General features: G+C 52.5%; 1 protein-coding gene across 2 annotated transcripts in view; it reads left to right on the plus strand.

Moving 5' to 3' along the window:
- The window catches only part of TTC7A (tetratricopeptide repeat domain 7A), a 123,818-nt gene that overhangs the window by 62,189 nt on the left and 43,411 nt on the right, over positions 1–18,218 (plus strand). For both annotated transcript variants that reach the window (XM_003787892.3, XM_023512136.1), the window contains exons 9-14: positions 706–843; positions 1,436–1,519; positions 5,577–5,681; positions 14,632–14,749; positions 16,161–16,218; positions 17,212–17,284. In XM_003787892.3, the coding sequence (XP_003787940.1) occupies positions 706–843; positions 1,436–1,519; positions 5,577–5,681; positions 14,632–14,749; positions 16,161–16,218; positions 17,212–17,284 (576 nt within the window). The remainder of the gene's footprint in view (positions 1–705; positions 844–1,435; positions 1,520–5,576; positions 5,682–14,631; positions 14,750–16,160; positions 16,219–17,211; positions 17,285–18,218) is intronic.

The raw sequence follows: 18,218 nt of genomic DNA on the forward strand, positions 1-18,218 counted from the left end.
GTCAAAGGGACTTGGAGAGCTGAAGAGGGTCCTGAGGGGCCAGCCATAGCCTGAGCTCCCTCCTAAGGGTTGAGCAGAGCTGCCCTCCCAAATCCAGGTGGTTTCATGTCACATGTGAAGTTCTTGCTTTCACTGTAGAGAGTTGCAAACACTGCAGGGACTATTTCACAAAGCAGCTGGCCTCTTCTTAAAATGCCAGGGTCGTGGAAGAGAAAGGCTGAACCCTTCTTCCAGGTTAAAGGAGACTGACAGTCTCAGCCACCTGAACATGGGGGTGACTGTAACTCAGATCTGGGAGTGGAAAAAAGTAAACTCTCCGGAGGGACAATAATAATTACGTAACAGAGAGAAGCAATGCAACTGTGACACACATTAACAACTGAGGGCGGGTTTATGGTGATGATACTGGTCTTGCAGCTTTTCTGTAGGTTTGAAATATTATAGAATAACAAATGGAGTACCTGGAACTTGGTGCTCAGAACTGCTCCTTTACCCCAGCCTGGGCTAAGTAAGAGTGAGCGTTTTCTCTCTCTAGAGAGGGCCTGTGTGGGGATGGGAAAAGGCTGTTATCAGGAGTCTGGCTACCTCCCTCACCCAAGGCAAGTGACAAAAAGGTGATAGTGACTGGGTCAGCAAGGTGGGGACAGACATCTGCCTATCTCTGTCCTCACTTTTTCCCAAACAATGTCCCACCCCCACCTACAGGCTACTCGGGATGTGGTGCTAAGCCGGGTCCCAGAGCAGGAGGAGGACCGGACAGTGAGCTTGCAGAACGCTGTGGCCATCTATGACCTCCTGAGCATCACACTGGGCAGGAGGGGGCAGTACGTCATGCTCTCAGAGGTATGGCCAGCTGTGCAGCCCGCCCAGTTCCCCGGGAATCAGGCAGTGCATAAAGTCTGACGGAGCCACCGTTTGCCCCTTCTCCACTTGCCACTTCCCTACCAGCCTGCTTTGCCACTTGACCTCGGCAAGTTGTACAAGTCTCAGCTCACTCATCTGGGAAATTAGAGAACCCACCTCTCCAGGATATAAAGAGGAGTACATGTAAAAGCAAGAACAGTGCCATGCACGATAATAATAAATGTTAGTTGTTATTTTTGTTGAATACCTACATTTCAAAGGCACTTTCACAAATCTTATCTCATTCACCCTGTGATTGCCCTGTAAGATCATCCATATATTATGGAGATGGGAACTAAGGGCCAGGGAGGGTGAGAGACATGTGCAGGGTCACACAGCATACCAGTAGCAGGGAGTAGATTACCCCTGGAGCCTTAACAGGATCAAGTGTGGGCCTCATGCAGCTTCCCAAAGGGAGTGGCTTGGGTAGTGACTACTCTGGAAGGCTGTGGGATGGCTGGGTGGGGGGAGGACTGTGGTGGTGGAGGGAGGGAGTGTTGACTGTCTCCCTGCGACATACCCCCCTCCCCAGTGCCTGGAGCGAGCCATGAAGTTTGCGTTTGGAGAATTTCACCTTTGGTACCAGGTGGCCCTCTCTATGGTGGCCTGTGGGAAGGTAAGGCTTAAGGGGTGTCGGGGGTTGCATACACACTCTCCTTAGGTCCCTTCCCAAGGTGGACAGAGGGACTGTTCTTAGAGCTAGGTGCCTGGGGAGAGGGCAGGGGTTGGTTTGAATCTCCAGGAGGGTGAGGGGCGTGGGGAAGGCTGCACAGACACGTTGTGGGAATCCCAGGCCAAGTAAGAGCCACGTGTGTGCCCGTGTGTAGGTGCGAGTCTGTGGGTGCTTTTCTCTGGGTCTACGTGCACAAATGGGGGCACCATAGCGCCTCTGCTGGTGACCTGATAGCTGTGACTGCATGAGACAGGCACAGCTGTGGGTCCAGGTGGGGGAACATCGTTCCACTTGGGCTGCGGCTGTCTTCCCGCCCACCGAACATCAGGAAGGGTGCTGCTGTGGATTGGGTGGCTGCCCAGAGGGAGGGCCTAGAGGGTGGAGCCCAGCAGCAGCCCCCACAGGGATTTGAGGGGAGAACTTCAGAATTGATGTAACTGGGGGTTCCTGGGTGGGAGTCAGAGTCCAGAGGGCACTTCCCAGAGTAAGGGGTGCTGGGGCATGCCTCTGCCCTCCACCCACCCGCCCCTGTGCCTGCACCCCTGGTTTTTCCTCAGATCGGAATTACACTTACATAAGCCTCTATTTTGAGCAGTGCCATGAAAGGAAAACCTTTCCGGAGCTGGGTGCTGAGGGTGTTGGGGCTGAGGATGCTGCAAAAGCAGGAACTAAGGTGGCATGAGCTTGCAGATTGTTCCAAGAGCTGTAAATACCCAGAGCCCTTTCATGGGGCTGAGGGAATTCCTCGCCCCCCTGGCCCATCTGTGCCACGTTCCATTTCTGGTACAGAAGCCGTCTCTGAGGAGGGCCCCCTGGGCTTGCCAGCGCCTCCTCCACTCACAGAGGGTGCCAGCCAGCTCAGGGCCCCGACATCCGAGGCAAGCCAGGTCCTGGAGGGGACAGGGAGAAAGTGCAGCAGCCTGACAGACAGAAGAGGCTGGGAGTCCAGCTGAGGGTCAGTGGGAGCCTTCCCTGCCCCTCTGCTGGTTTTTTATTTTTTTTGTCTTCCCATACCTCCCCTCCCAGAGCAGCTTGAAGTCACAGCATGATCTTCTTGGCTCTGTGCTCAGCAGGGTCTTATCTAGGGCTCAGAGAGAATTCAGAACATAGGGTGAGGACCCATCCCTCCAGGGACGAGGGAATGAGAGGATCCCTCCTAAGGAACCAGAGGCAGAGGAGATGACATGGGGACAAGGATGGGAAGGTCTTGAAGACACCAGCCAACCCAGGGTGGTAGGGATAGGGCAGGGAGGAGATGGGGATGGAACTTAACAGAACCTGGGCAGACAGCTCACAGTAGCAGGAGCAGCCTCTTCCTGCCTGCAAGAAACAGAGAAAATCCCTCTAATCCTCTGTGACAGTGCTCATTTGCCAGGAAAAGGCAGGGCCAGGACAGTGGTTGGCACCCCTTTGAGGAGTCATGAACTCCTTTGAGATGCTGAGGAAAGCCGAGGACTCTTCAGAAAAATCCAGTGCACATGGAAGTTAGCTTTAATCTCTTCTCCTAGGCTCAGGAGAAGCGTCATGGTAGCCTGGGAAGTAAGGGGCCTTCTACCTCTGAGCAGCTGGGCTCATTTTGGTGCAGACACAGTCTGGCACTGGCCCAGCATCCAGGCAGCTGTCTTCCTGGCCCGGCTCTTCCACTAGTTGGCAAGATGGGCTCAGAAATGGGTGTATAGGCAGGGAGACAGGTGACTGGAGAGTTCCTCATGCATGAGGGTCCATAGGCAGCAGATGCTGGGTTACACCCACCATGCATTTGGTACAGCAGGAGATTGTTCTGGAAGGCGTTCTCCACCTCCCTTGGGAACCCCACACATCAAATCTGTCTTCCTGGTTGTCCCAGGAAGCCCTCAGGAGTGGTCAGACTTGCCTTTGCTCAAAGTCTAAAGAGAAAATCAAGTTTCTGTATCTGCGATTGTGCCCCAAAGGCTTCCAGAAGGTGAGGCTGGGCGGTATAAATATATCTAGTACTTCAACCTGCAGGAATAACGGATGAGTTCTGTGGTGTGATTTAGGTCGTTTCTTCTCTTGGTTTCCGAGCAGCAGTTGCATTGGCTGCGTTGCTAGGTAACCAGCATGACAAAAAAAAAAAAAAAAAGAAAAAGAGCCGGCTTCTCTGACTGCTGAGTCCTCAGATGGCTCCTTAAATAGCAGTGTTTTTTTGGTCTCGTGGGGGTGGGGTGGAAAGGGAGGAGGGGGTGTGGAGGGTCAGGGCTAGAGAATCGTGTATGGCAGGGATCCAGAGGTCAGCAGCACCAAGGAGGGGACTGAGGAGAAGCCTGAGGCTTACTGGGTGTGGAGAGAGGAGCTTAGAGAAGCACTCACAGGGGAGGGTCTCAGGAGGAGGTGGATGGCCTGGCAGTTCCTTCAAGGCCCTCATGCAGCCCCCCGGCTCTGGCCCACACTGGCACCTGTGCTGTTTCCTGTGCTCGACCTCCTACCCTCTAGCATCCTGACAGAGCCATAGGGGTGGTACCTTTATCTTTTCTCCCAGCCTTTCTATGGGCCCTTTGAGGCAAGGGCCATGGCCCCCTGCCCCTTCGGCTGGTAACTCCACAAAGCCTGGTCCTGTACCGGGCCCAGAGCAGATCCTCGGCGAAGGCACCTGCAACTGTCCTAGTAAGTCTGAGCCAGAGCCCAGGGAAATCCATCATGTCTGGGATGAGAAAAGCTCTTCCTTAGATGGCAGGGGAAGGAGGGGGCCGGATAGAGAGAGGCGGGGGGACGGGGGTGGACACAGACCAGTGGATCCTATTGTGCCTCTGCTTGTCACTTACCCCTGCTGTGGATGGGCAAGCCTTCTTGAGCACCTCATTTCCTCAGTGGTACCTCTGGAGTTGCTGGGAGGGTGAGAGCTAATTAGTGGTTGGGAGTGGCCATAGAAAGACCCAGCACATGGGAATTGTCGTAGTTATACACATGCACCTGCATACCTGCGACCACAAGGGTACAGGGCTGTGCCTGCTGGGAAGGTTACTGCTGAGTTTACTGTCCTCAGAAGGTTCCAGCCCTGAGAGAAAGAGAGAGAGTGTGTGTGTGTGTGCGTATAGCAGGGAAGCAAGCCTGCTCTGGCCAGGGTAGTTATCATAAAGGCAGTAGAGGGTAGTGGTCAGAGCCAGGGAGTATACCCACCCCAGCTCAGCCACTTAATGGGCTGTGTGGCTTTGAACAAATTACCTAACTCTGCATTTCCGTTTCCTTGTCTGTAAAGTAGGGTCATAGTACCCACCACACAGAAGGGCTGTAAAAATTAGATGACAATATTTATAAAGTCAACAAACTTTTTGTAAAGGATCAGGTGGTAGACATTTTTGACTTTGGAGGCAAGTCTTTTGCAACTATTCCACTCTGCTGTTGTATCACGAAAACAGCTGTAGAAAATATCTATCATACATGAATGAGTATGGCTGTGTTCCAGTAAATTATTTGCAAAAATAGACAGCAGGTCATATGTGGCCTGTGGGCTGTGTTTTGCTGACCCCTGGCTTGGAGCATTGCCTGGCCCTAGGAGCTCCCCTCCTACCCCCTTCCACACTTAGCCATCCTCGGCAGGTTCAGTCTGTGTCCTTGGAGCCTTGGGGGATCCCCTGATTCCCATCTAGAGATCCTCTCTGGGTCTGCTAGCTTGGAATATCTCCCTCCCTGCCAGCCTTTATATATCCTCTCAACCTCTGCCATTGGCCCTGCCTCTGAGTCCCCATTTAGAGAGCCCCTTTCTGCCTCTAAAATATCTCTGTTTCTTTGTATAAAGCTTCCATCTTTTGTCAAGTTAGCAGATGTCGTGTCACCTAAGGGCAAAGGGTCACAACCTCCATTCTCTAGATGAGGAAACAGGCTTCAGGAGGGACTCGCCTGCCAACAAGGCATGAGCACCTTCCTGGGTCCTTTCCCTGGCTCTTGAGAGAAAAGGAGCACAGAGCAAGGGCTGGTTATTTGGGAAACTCCCCCCATCATAGGCATGAGGCCCTCAGCGTGTTTCCTGCTTTTTCTTCTGCAGTCAGCCTATGCCGTGTCCCTGCTGCGAGAGTGTATGAAGCTGCGGCCCTCAGATCCCACCATACCTCTGATGGCTGCCAAGGTCTGCATTGGGTCTCTGCACTGGGTGAGTGAGCTGCCGTGGCAGAGTGGTAGCAGGTGGTATGAGCTGGGCTGTGCTCATCTTGGTGTGTGGTGAGGGTGCGTGCTGTGGGGGACAGGGGGAGCTTCGAGACAGATGGGCCTGGGGCAGGGAGAAGGGATCTGACAAACTGGAGCTCAGACTCCAGCAGCAGGACCCTGACTCAGGAGGGCATCTGGTTTGCAGTTCAGCCTTGAATTGTGATCTCCAGAGAGTAGATGTAGGGGAAGTAGAGGGCCCTGCAGCAGGGTAGAGGGTAAGACCATGGAGAAATGACTGGTAAGCCCAGTCATTTCAGGGGCTTCAGTTGCCCTGACATCCAGTCTGTAAGGGCCATGATTCTGAGTGGGCAGGTTCAGCTCTGGGCAGGACGGGAAAGTGGCCTTTTCTGTCAGCTTCTCTCTTTCCTTTTGGCTGAAGCCTACCAGGTCCTAACAGCCTGGGCAGCCAGGCTATTAGGAGGCTATAGCTCAAGATGTCCCTCTCCTTCACTGGCAGCCATTCTGCACACTCCCCCAGACCCCTACAAAATCAGCACCTTAGGGCAGTGAAGGAGTACAGGGCCAGGACCCCCGAGCTTCAGGACAGTGAGGGCTCTTGGGCCACACCTGGCTCCAAGGCTGGCACCTCTGCACAAATATCTCTTCTAACTGGCTCACTTCTAGACAGTCTTGGGTTTCTTAAGTCCTAGTCAGCCTCCTGATGTCAGAAGTATTCCTGTTTGTACCCTCTCAAGTGACAAAGAACACATGCCATCAGCCCCTACCGTACACTCCTCTGGGCCCACACTCTCCATTCCGTCTTCCTGTTGGCCTGACAATCCCAGTTCACCCCTCGCTATCATGGGCCCAGCTTGTTCTGAGGCATTAAAGGCCAGATTTTAGGTGCATATGGTATGTGCTTCATAATTATTAGCCTTTATAAATCTTCTTGCCACTCTCCCCTCCTTGGGCTTGCAACAGACTAACCACATGCCCTGGGAAAGGAGACGGGAAGCTCCGTGTAAATTCTGTGTTCTAACCCTTCTTCATGAGGACTGGAGACCAGCCCCTTCCCTCTGCTGGGTGCCCACCTGGCCAACGTAGTAGGTCTTGCCTTTTCTCTGGTATGGGGACTGACTCCCTAGCACAAGGAGCCTGGGTGAAAACAGCACTTTCTCTTTGTCTAGCTGGTCATCAGACCTTCTCCCTGCTGTGTATTGTTGGGAGGAAAGGAAAGCATGGCTTCTGCCCTATGGTCTTCTTCAGGTTGGGAGAACTGCAGCAGATTGATTGTGTCATGGGCTCTAGACATTTTTTTTTGAGACAGTGTCTCAGTGTGTCACCCTTGGTAGAGCGCTGTGGCGTCACAGCTCACAGCAACTTCAAACTCTTGGGCTTAAGCAATTCTCTTGCTTCAGCCCTCCCAAGTGGCTAGAACTATAGGCACCTGCCATAACACCCGGGTATTTTTTTGTTATTGCTGTTTTAGCAGGTCCTGGTCGGGTTCGAACCCACCAGCACCAGTGCATGTGGCTGGCGCCCTAACCACTGAGCATGGGCGCCGAGCCAGGTTCTAGGCTTTTTTGGAAGGGGCATCTTGATGGAGTGGTTAAGAGCTTTTCACTGCCTACTCTTTGGTGTTCTTGAGTAAGGTACATAAGCTCACCATGCCTCAGTTTCCTCAGGGAGGCTTTATGGAGAAGGAGTATTGGGATTGGGTTTAGAGGGCAGGGGAGCATCCACAGGCCAGAAGCAGGCCCTCCCATCACAGCTGTGATCCCTAGCCCTGTATCAGGGAACCCCTTTCCTCCCCAGGTCTTAGATAGGGCTCCCTAGTCAGCAAGCACTGGGGTGTCATTGGCACGTGGCTGCTGAGCACACACAGCAGGGTGGTGGTAGGAACTGGGGCATGCAGAGGGGTTGGCTTCCCAAACCCAGCTCAGACCCCTGCTTGCTCTTAGGGCTTCAGAGGGGACCCTCAAGCTCATCACTGGGACAAAGCCCAAAATACCCGTCTCTGGGGGTGGGCGGGGGAGGGCATCTGTGCACTCAAGGCTGCCAGCTCCGAGGTAGCTACAGGTCCACCCAGCCAACGGCTGCCCTTGCCAGGAAGCCCTAAATTTAGGTCTTCCCACCATGGAGGAGCTGTTTCCCTCAGCAGCATAATTACAGTAATTATGTGCATTCAGATTACATGGTAATAAAATTAGGATCAAATCAGTCCAAATTGAAATCAGATGAGTTAGGAGCAAAGTAATCAATGACAACATAAATAGAAAAGCTCAAAAGGAAACTTAAACATGCAGACTTGTCATGGGAATCGGGGAGAAGGGTGAGCTGTTTAACTTCAGCTGAGCAGCATATTTGGGTTTTGGGGCTGGTTTGAGCCAGGGTTTAAATCAGGCACAGGTTAGAGCGAGATCCTGCTGGCAGGCTGGGGTTGGGCTCCTTGCAGTTATTCCTAATCTGGAAGCCTCACCCTTTTGCCTCCTGAAGCCCCACTTGTGCCTGCCTTGGACATGGATCTTGGTACCTTGTGACCATCTGTGCTTCATTTTTTTTTTTTTTTTTTGAGACAGAGTCTCAAGTAGCTGGGACTACAGGGGCCTGCCACAATGTCCAGCTATTTTTTGTTGCAGTTGTCATTTGTTGTTTAGCTGGCCTGGGCTGGGTTCGAACCTACCACCTTTGTTGTATGTGGCTGGCGCCATAACCACTGTGCTATGGGTGTCAAGCCATCTATGCTTCTTGAGGGCAGGAATTGTCTCTGTCTCTTCCTTGAGACCCAGGACAGGAATTCAGCACCTGGTGCTTGTTGATTGGAGCCTACTAGCAGGTGGGCACATGCACTTGATGATGGCGTCTGCCTGGTGTGGTACACGTCTTCCCTGCCAGATGGGGAGCTCCTTCACTTACCCTGTCCTGCGTGCACACAGTGGGTATTACGAGTAACTGAGAAAGCAGCACATACTCCATCTGGCCAGGAAAAGACAGGATGGGAGATCTACATTTGGTTCAGGCGTTCTTCCTGTGCTCTGTGGCTGCTTCTCACTCCCAGGGTTAGTTATGGGGTAGCCAAGGGCAGCCTGTGTCCAGGGAAGCTAGGAGAAGGGCAGCTCAGTACTCTCTGTTCCTGAGGCCCACTGCAGAAGGATGGGTCTGACTGGTGAGCCAAACATGTCAGTACATGACACAGGGCACAGATGTGACACTCCTTGGTCTCCTGCCTTCACAGCTATTCTGACGCAGGTCAGCCCCCACCAGGCCCAGCTATCATCTAGCCAAGGCTCATGAGCAGAGGACAGATATCTGGGGGTGGACATTTTGGCCTGGGTTGTCAGAAGGGAGGCTGAAACTGGAACATTTGAAAAACGAGTTGTGCTAGGTGAAACCAGACTGGGTGGCCACACTGGGTGGCCATGTGCCCAGAGGCGGAGCACCTGTTGTCCCTGTATCCTGTCCTCATGCCTGGAGCCCCTGTGGGACACCCTGGGCAGGTCTAGGTCTAAGAGCAAGGGTACCCCGGGGTAGGGACCAGGCAGAGGAACTTGCGTGGTCACGTGCTGGCTGACATGGAGGTTTGGGGCAGTGTGGGAGTAGCTAAGCAGGGTTGGGTTTGGGGTAGGAGGGCACTGGTCCCGGGTCTTCGCCTGAGGCTCCCCTGAGTGGGGGAGGGTTTCCCAGGCTCTGACCCAGTGACATCAGCACTGAAACCAGAGTGGCCTAGGAAGCAGCCTCCTGCCTTGACGTGGCCAGCTCCCTGCCAGGGTCCCCATTTCTGTAGCAGGAGGAAAGGGAGATGTAAACGTTTTTTAGTATCCCTCCAAACACAGTTATTTAAGGTTCATTTCATTTAAAATGTTGAAACCTCTATAGGAGGCAGAGAGGGTGGAGTGTGCATGTGTCATGTGTCACACAGAGACAGGCTAGGAGGTTGAGAAATGGAAAAGTGGGGTGTGCTCATCTTTAGAAAGGTCTGGATGTCATCTCTCACCTCTTTCCAGGGGTGATAGGGGCAGTAGGAGGTAGTGGGAAGACCGTAGGCTTTGGAGACAGATCCCTGTCCACTCACTAGCTGTGTGATTTTGTGGGGGTAACTCAACCTCTCTGTGCCTGAGTTTCCTTATCTGTAAAATAGAAACAATCAACGTCCGCCATTACTTGGTGCTTGTGAACATCACAGATGAGAGGAGGTGTATCCTTGCTTTATTTATCTGATAAATGTCACTCTTACAGCTCCTTCAAAATAACAGGCACTCAGAAAAGATGTGCCTTTATGTTGTTTGCCTTCATTTTTCAAATTCAAGGTGGGCAGAGCCAGGAAGATGGATTAAGTATTTATGAGGTAGGAAGAAAGAATGCCACCAGCTTGTAGAAATTAGAGCACCTACTCCTCCCAGGAAGAAACAAGCGGATTTTCAGTTGAGCAGCTAACAGTAGGTGCCGGGCTCTGTGGGAGGGAACTAAGGAGAAATTGGGGGTGCTCTTTAAACCAAACTCTGCAGGCTCAGAAATGAACTTCCTTCAGTTCCCAGGAAGAGAGGAAGAGGGTGCCTATCCAAGGCTCTTTGGCTCACTGCAAGGCGAGTGAGGCAGCTCCTGAGATGGGAGGCCACCCTGGGCACCAGCAAAGCTTGTGAGCAGGGAGCCAGGCTGTATAGGGACCAAATTAGGGAAACTGGGGAGGTACAGGAGCTTGTGACATCACAGGAAATTTTTTCTTGCTTACGTAACACAAAAACAATGGATCAAAGCATTATACCCTTCAATGCGTCCTTTTTCAAAGGGTCAGAGAGAAGAAACATGAAAAACTACAGAGGGTGGCTTGGACGAGGCAGATTTAGAATCAGGAGACCTGGGTTGGAAACACGGTTCTGCCACTTCCTAGGTGGGTGACCTTGGATAGGCCACTTCTGCTCCTTGTGCCTTAGAGGAGTTTCATTGTCACAGTGCCACAGCTACCTTACTGTGACAATGCTCTCAATCACTCTAGATTTTTAAAGGAGAAAGTGAAGGAGCATCTTCACCTGGGATTTCATGGCAAGGTTACATTACTGCCCTTGGTAAAGACAGTATTAAAGAGTAGTGGTCTCCAGGAGGAGGAAAGTTGGAAAAAACTCTGCCACTCCCCCAACGCTCCAAGTATTTTGATGAGCAAGGAGGGCCCAGAGCTGTAACCTGAGCTTGTTGCAGAAGCTGCAGCCCCCACTAAGCAGCCACCAGCTGTTAACCAGGAGGAAGTGTCTGGAGACTAGAGAGGGCGCATGAGGTGCCAGGCAGGAGGAAGATGGCCAGGGCAGTTGCAGAAGGACAGGTGTCAGGCCCCTCAGCAGCCATCTCATTAGTACAATGTTTTCACACCACAGGTGGCAGCCCATTAGCTGGTGAAATAGAATTCTTTTTTTTTTTTTAATTGAAATAGGGCGGCACCTGTGGCTCAGTGGATAGGGCACCCTCCCCATATACCGTGGGTGGCGGGTTCTAACCCAGCCCCAGCCAAACTGCAGCAAGAAAATAGCCGGGTGTTGTGGCAGACGCCTGTAGTCCCAGCTACTCAGGAGGCTGAGGCAAGAGAATCGCCTAAGCCCAGGTGTTGGAGGTTGCTGTGAGCTGTGACACCACATACTCTACTGAGGTTGACAAAGTGAGACTCTGTCTCTAAAAAAAAAAAAAAAATGGATTTCATACCTCATTGCTGAGTATCACTATGGTCACCTTCAAGGTACTCCTCTTGGGCAGCTGTGTACCAACACCTAGACCACCCTTCAAAGCAATTTTGTAACTCTACAGCCACCCTCTGTAGTTTTTCATGTTTCTTTTCTCTGACCCTTTCTCTGGGATGACCTTAGAGCTGTCGCTGTACAAGTAAACACACACACACACAGACATTGTGTACATTGGTTGTAATTTACATATATGAACGTTTATATAATAGTTTCCATTTTTTTCAAGCCCTGCTCTGAGCATTCACCATGGCTCAGCTCACTTAGTCCCCCCAGCTACTTCATAAGGGAGACAATGTTGTTATCCCTCTTTTACAGAAGAAGGGAAGAGGCACAGCAAAACGAAGTGACTCACTCAAGGTTAGTGAGTGACCAGACCAGCACGGGGGCCCGAGTAGTCCAGCTGCCTGGCTGCCGGCCTCTGTGCATGAGGAGCTTGTTCATAGGTGTGGGGCCAAGTCTGGCACTGGGTGGGATTGTAGTACTTGGGAACAGAGGTGGCAGAATCAAGTTCACAAAGCTTTAGGACTTCCACTCTTGTCTTAGAAGAAGGGGAATGGTACATTATAAAATTGTTTTTTATTTAAAAAATTTTTTTGCTGTTACAGTGTTCTTTCCTTTTGCCAGCTACTTAGAACACTCAGGTTTATTCATACTAATGTGCTATCATGTTGTATATTGTTACTTAATAGAATTGATAATGCTTGTCTTCCTTCATAATCACTGCAATGACTCCACATGCAAAAAGCCTGCTTGGTGGCACGGTAATAGGAATCGAAATGGAGGTAGCTATGTAGAGAAATGGTACATTGACTCTTGTGATTTTGATTTGAGGCAAATAGCAACACCGTGCTTGGAGACCATTTTAAACTATGTGGACAGTGCTTGCAAGCACTGCCGTGGAAGGTTATAGATCTGGAGGTCAGAGTGGATCACACGTCTGACAAACAAAGGATGTATGTTTTCACTTTTTAAAGCTAAAGGATAATGAACTCTATTAATTCAAAATATGATGTATACAAACCAGAGGGTAGCTTTGTCCTCTTGCCAGTATTTGCTGAGCCTTGTTCCTGATGCCTTCTGTGCATAGGTTGCAGGAGGTAGAAGCTGTCATTTGCTGAGTAGAAGGACATGGTCGTAGGAAAAGTACATATGCATGGAGTATGGTGGGTGTCTGGATTCTTTTTTTTTTTCTTTTTTCTCCTTTTGCCCACATGATGAAGCAATGGATTCTTTTTTTAACTGTGCTTGGTGATTTATAAGAAAGCGCATTCCTGTTTGAATGGAGCATAATGTCTGAGATAGTGTGTGCGATACGCCAGGTCAGCCAGTGGTGTGTTGGGAACGGATGAAGGTGCTTTGCACTCACTTTTACCTCCCTTGTTACTTCCTGTCCCACCTCTGCCCAGCCACCTGGCTGCCTCTCTTGAAGCTCAGTGGCCCTGCCTTAATTCAATGCCCTTTGTCCTGTGTAGTCCGTGCCTCCAGCACAGAGCCTGGGGAAGGAAGAGGGAGGAATGAGGGGGCCTGACCCCCCAGTTTGCAGATGGAGACCTTCAGGACACAGATACTGAGTGACTTGCTCCTGTGGCTGTCGGGTGCTGAGCCGGGATTGAAACCTGTGCTGGGGCTTGTCTTCCAGCACGTCCTCTACACATGCTCTGACTGCGGGCAGGTCCTGAGTCCTGCTGGGCCAGGGGGTCCAGGAACAGATCTTAGCGTCTATGGTCAGCTGAAGCTGAACAACAGGCAACTGTGGGGTTAGCCCAGCTGCAGCTTCCCTGAGACCCAGGACCTTGAGCCTGATGCTGCTAAAGGCACAGCCCAGCTCCCCAGCCTCCTCTTCCTCATGGTGACAGCCTCCCACCTGCCTGTGACTGGGGACAAGGAGGGTGGACAGGCGCCCCTCCCACCACCTCTCTCTGGGCCACTCAGTTCTTCTGGTTATATTTTCCCCTCTCTGCATGATAAGTTCTCTGCTCCTTTAGTCCCTTTGTTTACATGTAGCTCACTGTGGCTGTGCCCAAACAGTACACTCAACTCAACTTGCCTCCCCATAGCTCATGGCCTCTGTCTAAGGATCACAGATCCTAACTCCAGGGAGACTCCATTGCCCCCCTTCCTACCCAGGGTCAGGTATAGATAGAGGGAAATTGGCTTTGGTGCCAGAAGCCAACCTGGGTTTGAATGTTATTCCCCAGTTGATTGTGTGAGCCTCTGATGCCCATGGTTAGGAGGCTTTGATGTCATGGGGACACTGGAGGGTTTGAGTATGATGCATTCAGCCCTTTGCTGTGGGCTAGAGTCAATCTTCATGACAGAGGAAGCATCCCTGCCCTCTCTGGAAACTAGTGTGCCCAGTGACATGGACTTGGGCATGCTGCCATGTCAGGCACATGGGCAGATGACATTTCCTGGGTCAGGTGGGAGGGAGAGGGCTCTTCTTGGAGGCATGTGTGCTGTGAATGGGCATGGCTGAGACCCCCAACTGTCCTCTGAACCTCCAACTGGCCTGATGCTGTGGGTGCCCCAGGGTGTTCATGAGGCCTGCCTCGTGTGTGCCTCTCTCTCCGTGTCCTGTGTTACGCATGATGATGTGAGCACACATGACCTGCACTAGTTGGTCCTTTTCCACCTGAAACAATCTCTCCAGCTCCCAGGACAAAAACAGCCCTGGGCCTTTTTCCCCTGAAAGTCTGAGCTCCTTGTCTCAGTGAGGGAGTGAGATCACAGACAGAGCCATAGTGGCATCCTGCCCACTCAGGGGCTGTGGCGTCCAGCAAGGCACATGCTCCTCAGGCCCAGCCCCAGAGCCCAGCCAGCTCCCAGCTCTGGCTCCCCTCTTTGCTGAGCAGAGCCTGACAGATACAGCCCTCCACGGAGGCCACATGAGGGAAGGACCTGGCACACATGGGCCTGGTCTTGGGTTTGTGTTCTCAGCAAAACAAGTTTTGGAGAGCTGGGCTCTCTGGGACAAGGGAAACATCCCTCTGTGGGGGAACAGGTATAAGGAGTCAACAGGTAAAGGAAACAGCTCTGTTTCTTTTGCTCAGTGGTTGTGTGACCTTGGACAAGACTCTGGCCTCTCTGGTCATGCCATCCACATGCACGGAATTGTGGATCTTGCCTAGACCTGCCCAGCAGTGTCCTGGGCTGGTGATTGTGAGTTGCCTGCCATGCTGGGGGCAGCAGAGCCACACACCTCATGACCTCTGCCTCTCCTCTTTGCAGCTGGAGGAAGCGGAGCAGTTTGCCACGATGGTGATTGGCCTCGGGGAAGAAGCCGGGGAGTTCCTCCCCAAGGGCTACCTGGCACTGGGTCTCACCTACAGCCTGCAGGCTACAGATGGTGAGTGCCAGGCTCTGTGAGGCCTCAGTGTGGGGGTGGCCCAGGTTTCCTAAATGCTTTCCACCAATGCCCCAGTAGCACCATATAATCCTCTGAGAGAGACACCCATATATATGTGCACACACATACACACCCTACTCTCATTTTCACTCTCAGACATGCCCTCCTCTGTCTTCTTCATGGACCCAGTTACTCCCCCACTTCCAGGCTAGCCTCCACTCCAGCAAGCATTTGCCAATCTCTGTGGAACTCCTAGCACTTTATCTGTAATGCGCCATCAGCCTTCATCCCCATGGTGTCTGCATTCTGGTTCTATGGTCCTGCCTTTACCCTTATCACTGCCGTGATCTTCTGGAGTCTTTTTAATTCTCCTCAGCATGTGGCATAGGACTGGATACACAGCAAGTGCTTGATAACTACTGGTCTACTCCTTCCTTCCCCAAGCCTGACTTTCTCTAGCCCTCCTACCTGCTCAGCCATGTGCCTCACCTGAATCCATCAGACAGCTCCTACTTTTGTATCCTTGCAACTTGAGGGTTGGGGAGCAATGAGCTCCACCTGGACCAAACCTGGGGTAGTAATCAGCCCACCTGCCTCAAGTGCCAGCCCCTGGGAGTGGGGCTGTGTGCAGGGAGTTTGCTTTGCACCCAGCCTCCGAGGCCCTGCACAGTCTGACTGTGCAAAGAGCGGAGGAAGCCATATGAGGGCGCAGTATAATGCTGGCTCCCCACCTTTATCAATGGCTGTCACTGTGTCTGCAGGTATCAGTGAGCCCTGCCTGGTGAACACCTGGGTCTCTACATGCCTTTCGAGTCCCTTTATCAAAGTCTGCTGTTACCAAAACATTCTCCTTGTGCCTTTAACCCTCTGCAAACAGCAATTGCTTTCTAAGCTTTCTAAGCTGGGAGCTCTAACAGCTATCAAAGCCTGGTCCTCACTGCAGATTCTAATCTGGTCTGGGGTTGGGTTCTGGATACAATCCTGTTAAAGCTTACCAGGTGATTCAGAGGCAGCCAAAGCTAAGGGTGCTGGGCTGCTTCATTTAAAGTAGGATCCAACTTACCAGAAAGGTTCCTGATTTGTGTTAAAGCAAGTAGCCTCAGCCCAGGAAGGCATGTGGCTAGGCAGAAGTGGTGGCCTTTGTCTCACGGCTTGGACCTCCTTGGTGGGACATCTGTGTTGTGGAAGGGTTGGCTTGGCCCAGGTAGAAGGCAGTGGGTAGGAGCAACCTGCATGCGAACAGATGTACTAGGAGGCCAGGGCCCCGCAGAGCCAGTGTTGGCCCAGACTACTGGAGTTGGGTCCTGCAGATGGGACCCTGGAGGGGCCTCTCCCTGCACAGCTGTGTCTCTGGGGAATGGGACACTGTTCAGTGACCCTGATGGCTTGTTCTCTGTCCTGTCTCCTGCAGCCACCCTGAAGGTCAGGCAAGATGAGCTACACAGGAAGGCACTGGAGACGCTGGAGAGGTGAGGAGACTGTTCACAGCAGAGGCCCCTCTTGCCTTTGGTGGCATCAGGTGGCATATTCACATGCTTTATTATCTCACTGGACCCTCTGATTGGAAGAACAGAGGTTTCTATCTCTGTTTTATGGGTATGGAAATTACACACAACAAACAGGGACAGGCTTTTGGGGTCAGGTGGGCAGCTGCCCTGCCCTCAGCTCTGGCCTTTCACAGTGATGGAGCCCCCCTATCGATGAGAAGCTGGGGCCACAGCAGCCACCAGCCTCAGCACCCACTCTGCTGGGCTCAGGACTCTGAGAGGGACATAGTCACCTCTTGCTGTTGTGACAGTTACACAAAATAAAGCAGGAAAAGCCCCTGGCACAGTGTCCTCCATGTGGCAGGGGCTCAGAAATGCTATTTGCCTCCTTCCGGCCCCTCCCCAAGCCACCCCTAGGCCTTACTTACATTTTCTGGGAGCCCAGTGTCAGGGAAGGAGGAGAGGCACCTTATGAAGGGCTGTACCCTCCATACTACCCGGCTCCCCCCAACCAGTGCTGTATGTAGAGCCAGGCCCCAACTCCTATGCCACCTTCATCAGAGTACGTATCACTCAAGCCCATCTGGGGCAGGTTGTCCCCAAACTAGGGTAGGGGAGATCCCAGTCCTGGCCCCTCTGGGAACAGAGGAGTGGCTCTCCCTCTCTCCCACACCAGCACTTCTTTCCTACCCTGTCCCTACCCATCTTGGGGTCTGCCACCTCTGGGTTCCCCTTCCAGATAGCCCCTAGCTCAGCTAATGCAGCCCTCCCAGAGCCACTGTTCCTGCCTCAGGCTGCTTGTGGGCCTCCTGCCTGAGCCTTCCTCTCCCAGACAGGTCTCCCTCCAAGGCAGGGTCTGGCAGACAGCACACTGCCCCAGAGCGCCCAACACAGGGCTGGTGTGCTGGAGGCCTGGGTCACACGCTGGTGGCTTAACCCTCAGTGACTGACTTATCACTCACTCTCCCCACACAGAGCCCAGCAGCTAGCACCCGACGATCCCCAGGTCATCCTCTATGTCTCCCTGCAGCTGGCCCTCGTTCGGCAGGTAGGTTGTCAAAGTTCCTACCTCTAGCTCCCCAGGGACTGCTAAGCTTCTGCCATATCTGCTTACCAGCTGTGTGACCCCTGTAAACGACTTAACCTCTCTGAGTCTGTTTCCTTATCTGTCACATGAGGATGAAGTCAGATGATGTGGGCATAGCCTCTGGCCCCTGGAGGATCCTTACCTTCTGAGCTGGTGGGCCACAGTGGCCCTCTTTTATACCTAAGGAAACGCAGGCCTCTGGTTCACAGCCCACCCAGCCTAGGGAAGAAAACTTTCCCTTGACCTTCTGGACATGGGGCCCTGGAGTCCTGTCTGCTGGCCAGGAGGTTGGCCTCACAGGTCAGGGTCAACCCTCAACCTCCTTCAGTTAACTGAGTGAGATTCCTTCTGCCTTTGGGGCAGCTGGCTCCTCACTTTGCCTCACCTTCCCCTCTCGCCCCACCCTGGCCTGGCTCCACTTCCCATCATGTGCTTATGTTCAGTGCCAAGACCCTCTCACTCCGTGTCTAGACTCTCATCTATCCTGACCTGACTTGTCACTCTGCTTCTGAGTCATTCTGTCTCCCTCTGCACGTCCTTCTGTCTTCGCCATTTTCTCCCCAGTAGCCCTGCTGTTATTCCCGCTGTCACTTGCTGCTTCTCACCCTTCCTCTTGCCCTCCTCCTGCATCTCCAGGCTGTACCCCAATCCGGCCCACCCTCATTGTGCCCATGCCTGACTCCACTCCTGGATGGGGCACTGGGCCCCTCAGGGCCCTTCTCTCCAGGAGCATCACTGCTCCCAGGAACACCAACTGAAAGATACCTGAGACCGCTTTATTTTTAGCCCTTTGTAAAAGAAGCTATGCCTTTCTTGCCAATCAAGTTAATGATAAACCCTTGGTGATGCATTTTTTAACCTGTTTAATTATTCACCCATCCTAATGAATAGTGTC

Source organism: Otolemur garnettii, unplaced genomic scaffold (genome assembly GCF_000181295.1).
Source record: "Otolemur garnettii isolate 467f Iridium unplaced genomic scaffold, OtoGar3 scaffold00024, whole genome shotgun sequence".
NCBI lineage: Eukaryota > Metazoa > Chordata > Mammalia > Primates > Galagidae > Otolemur > Otolemur garnettii.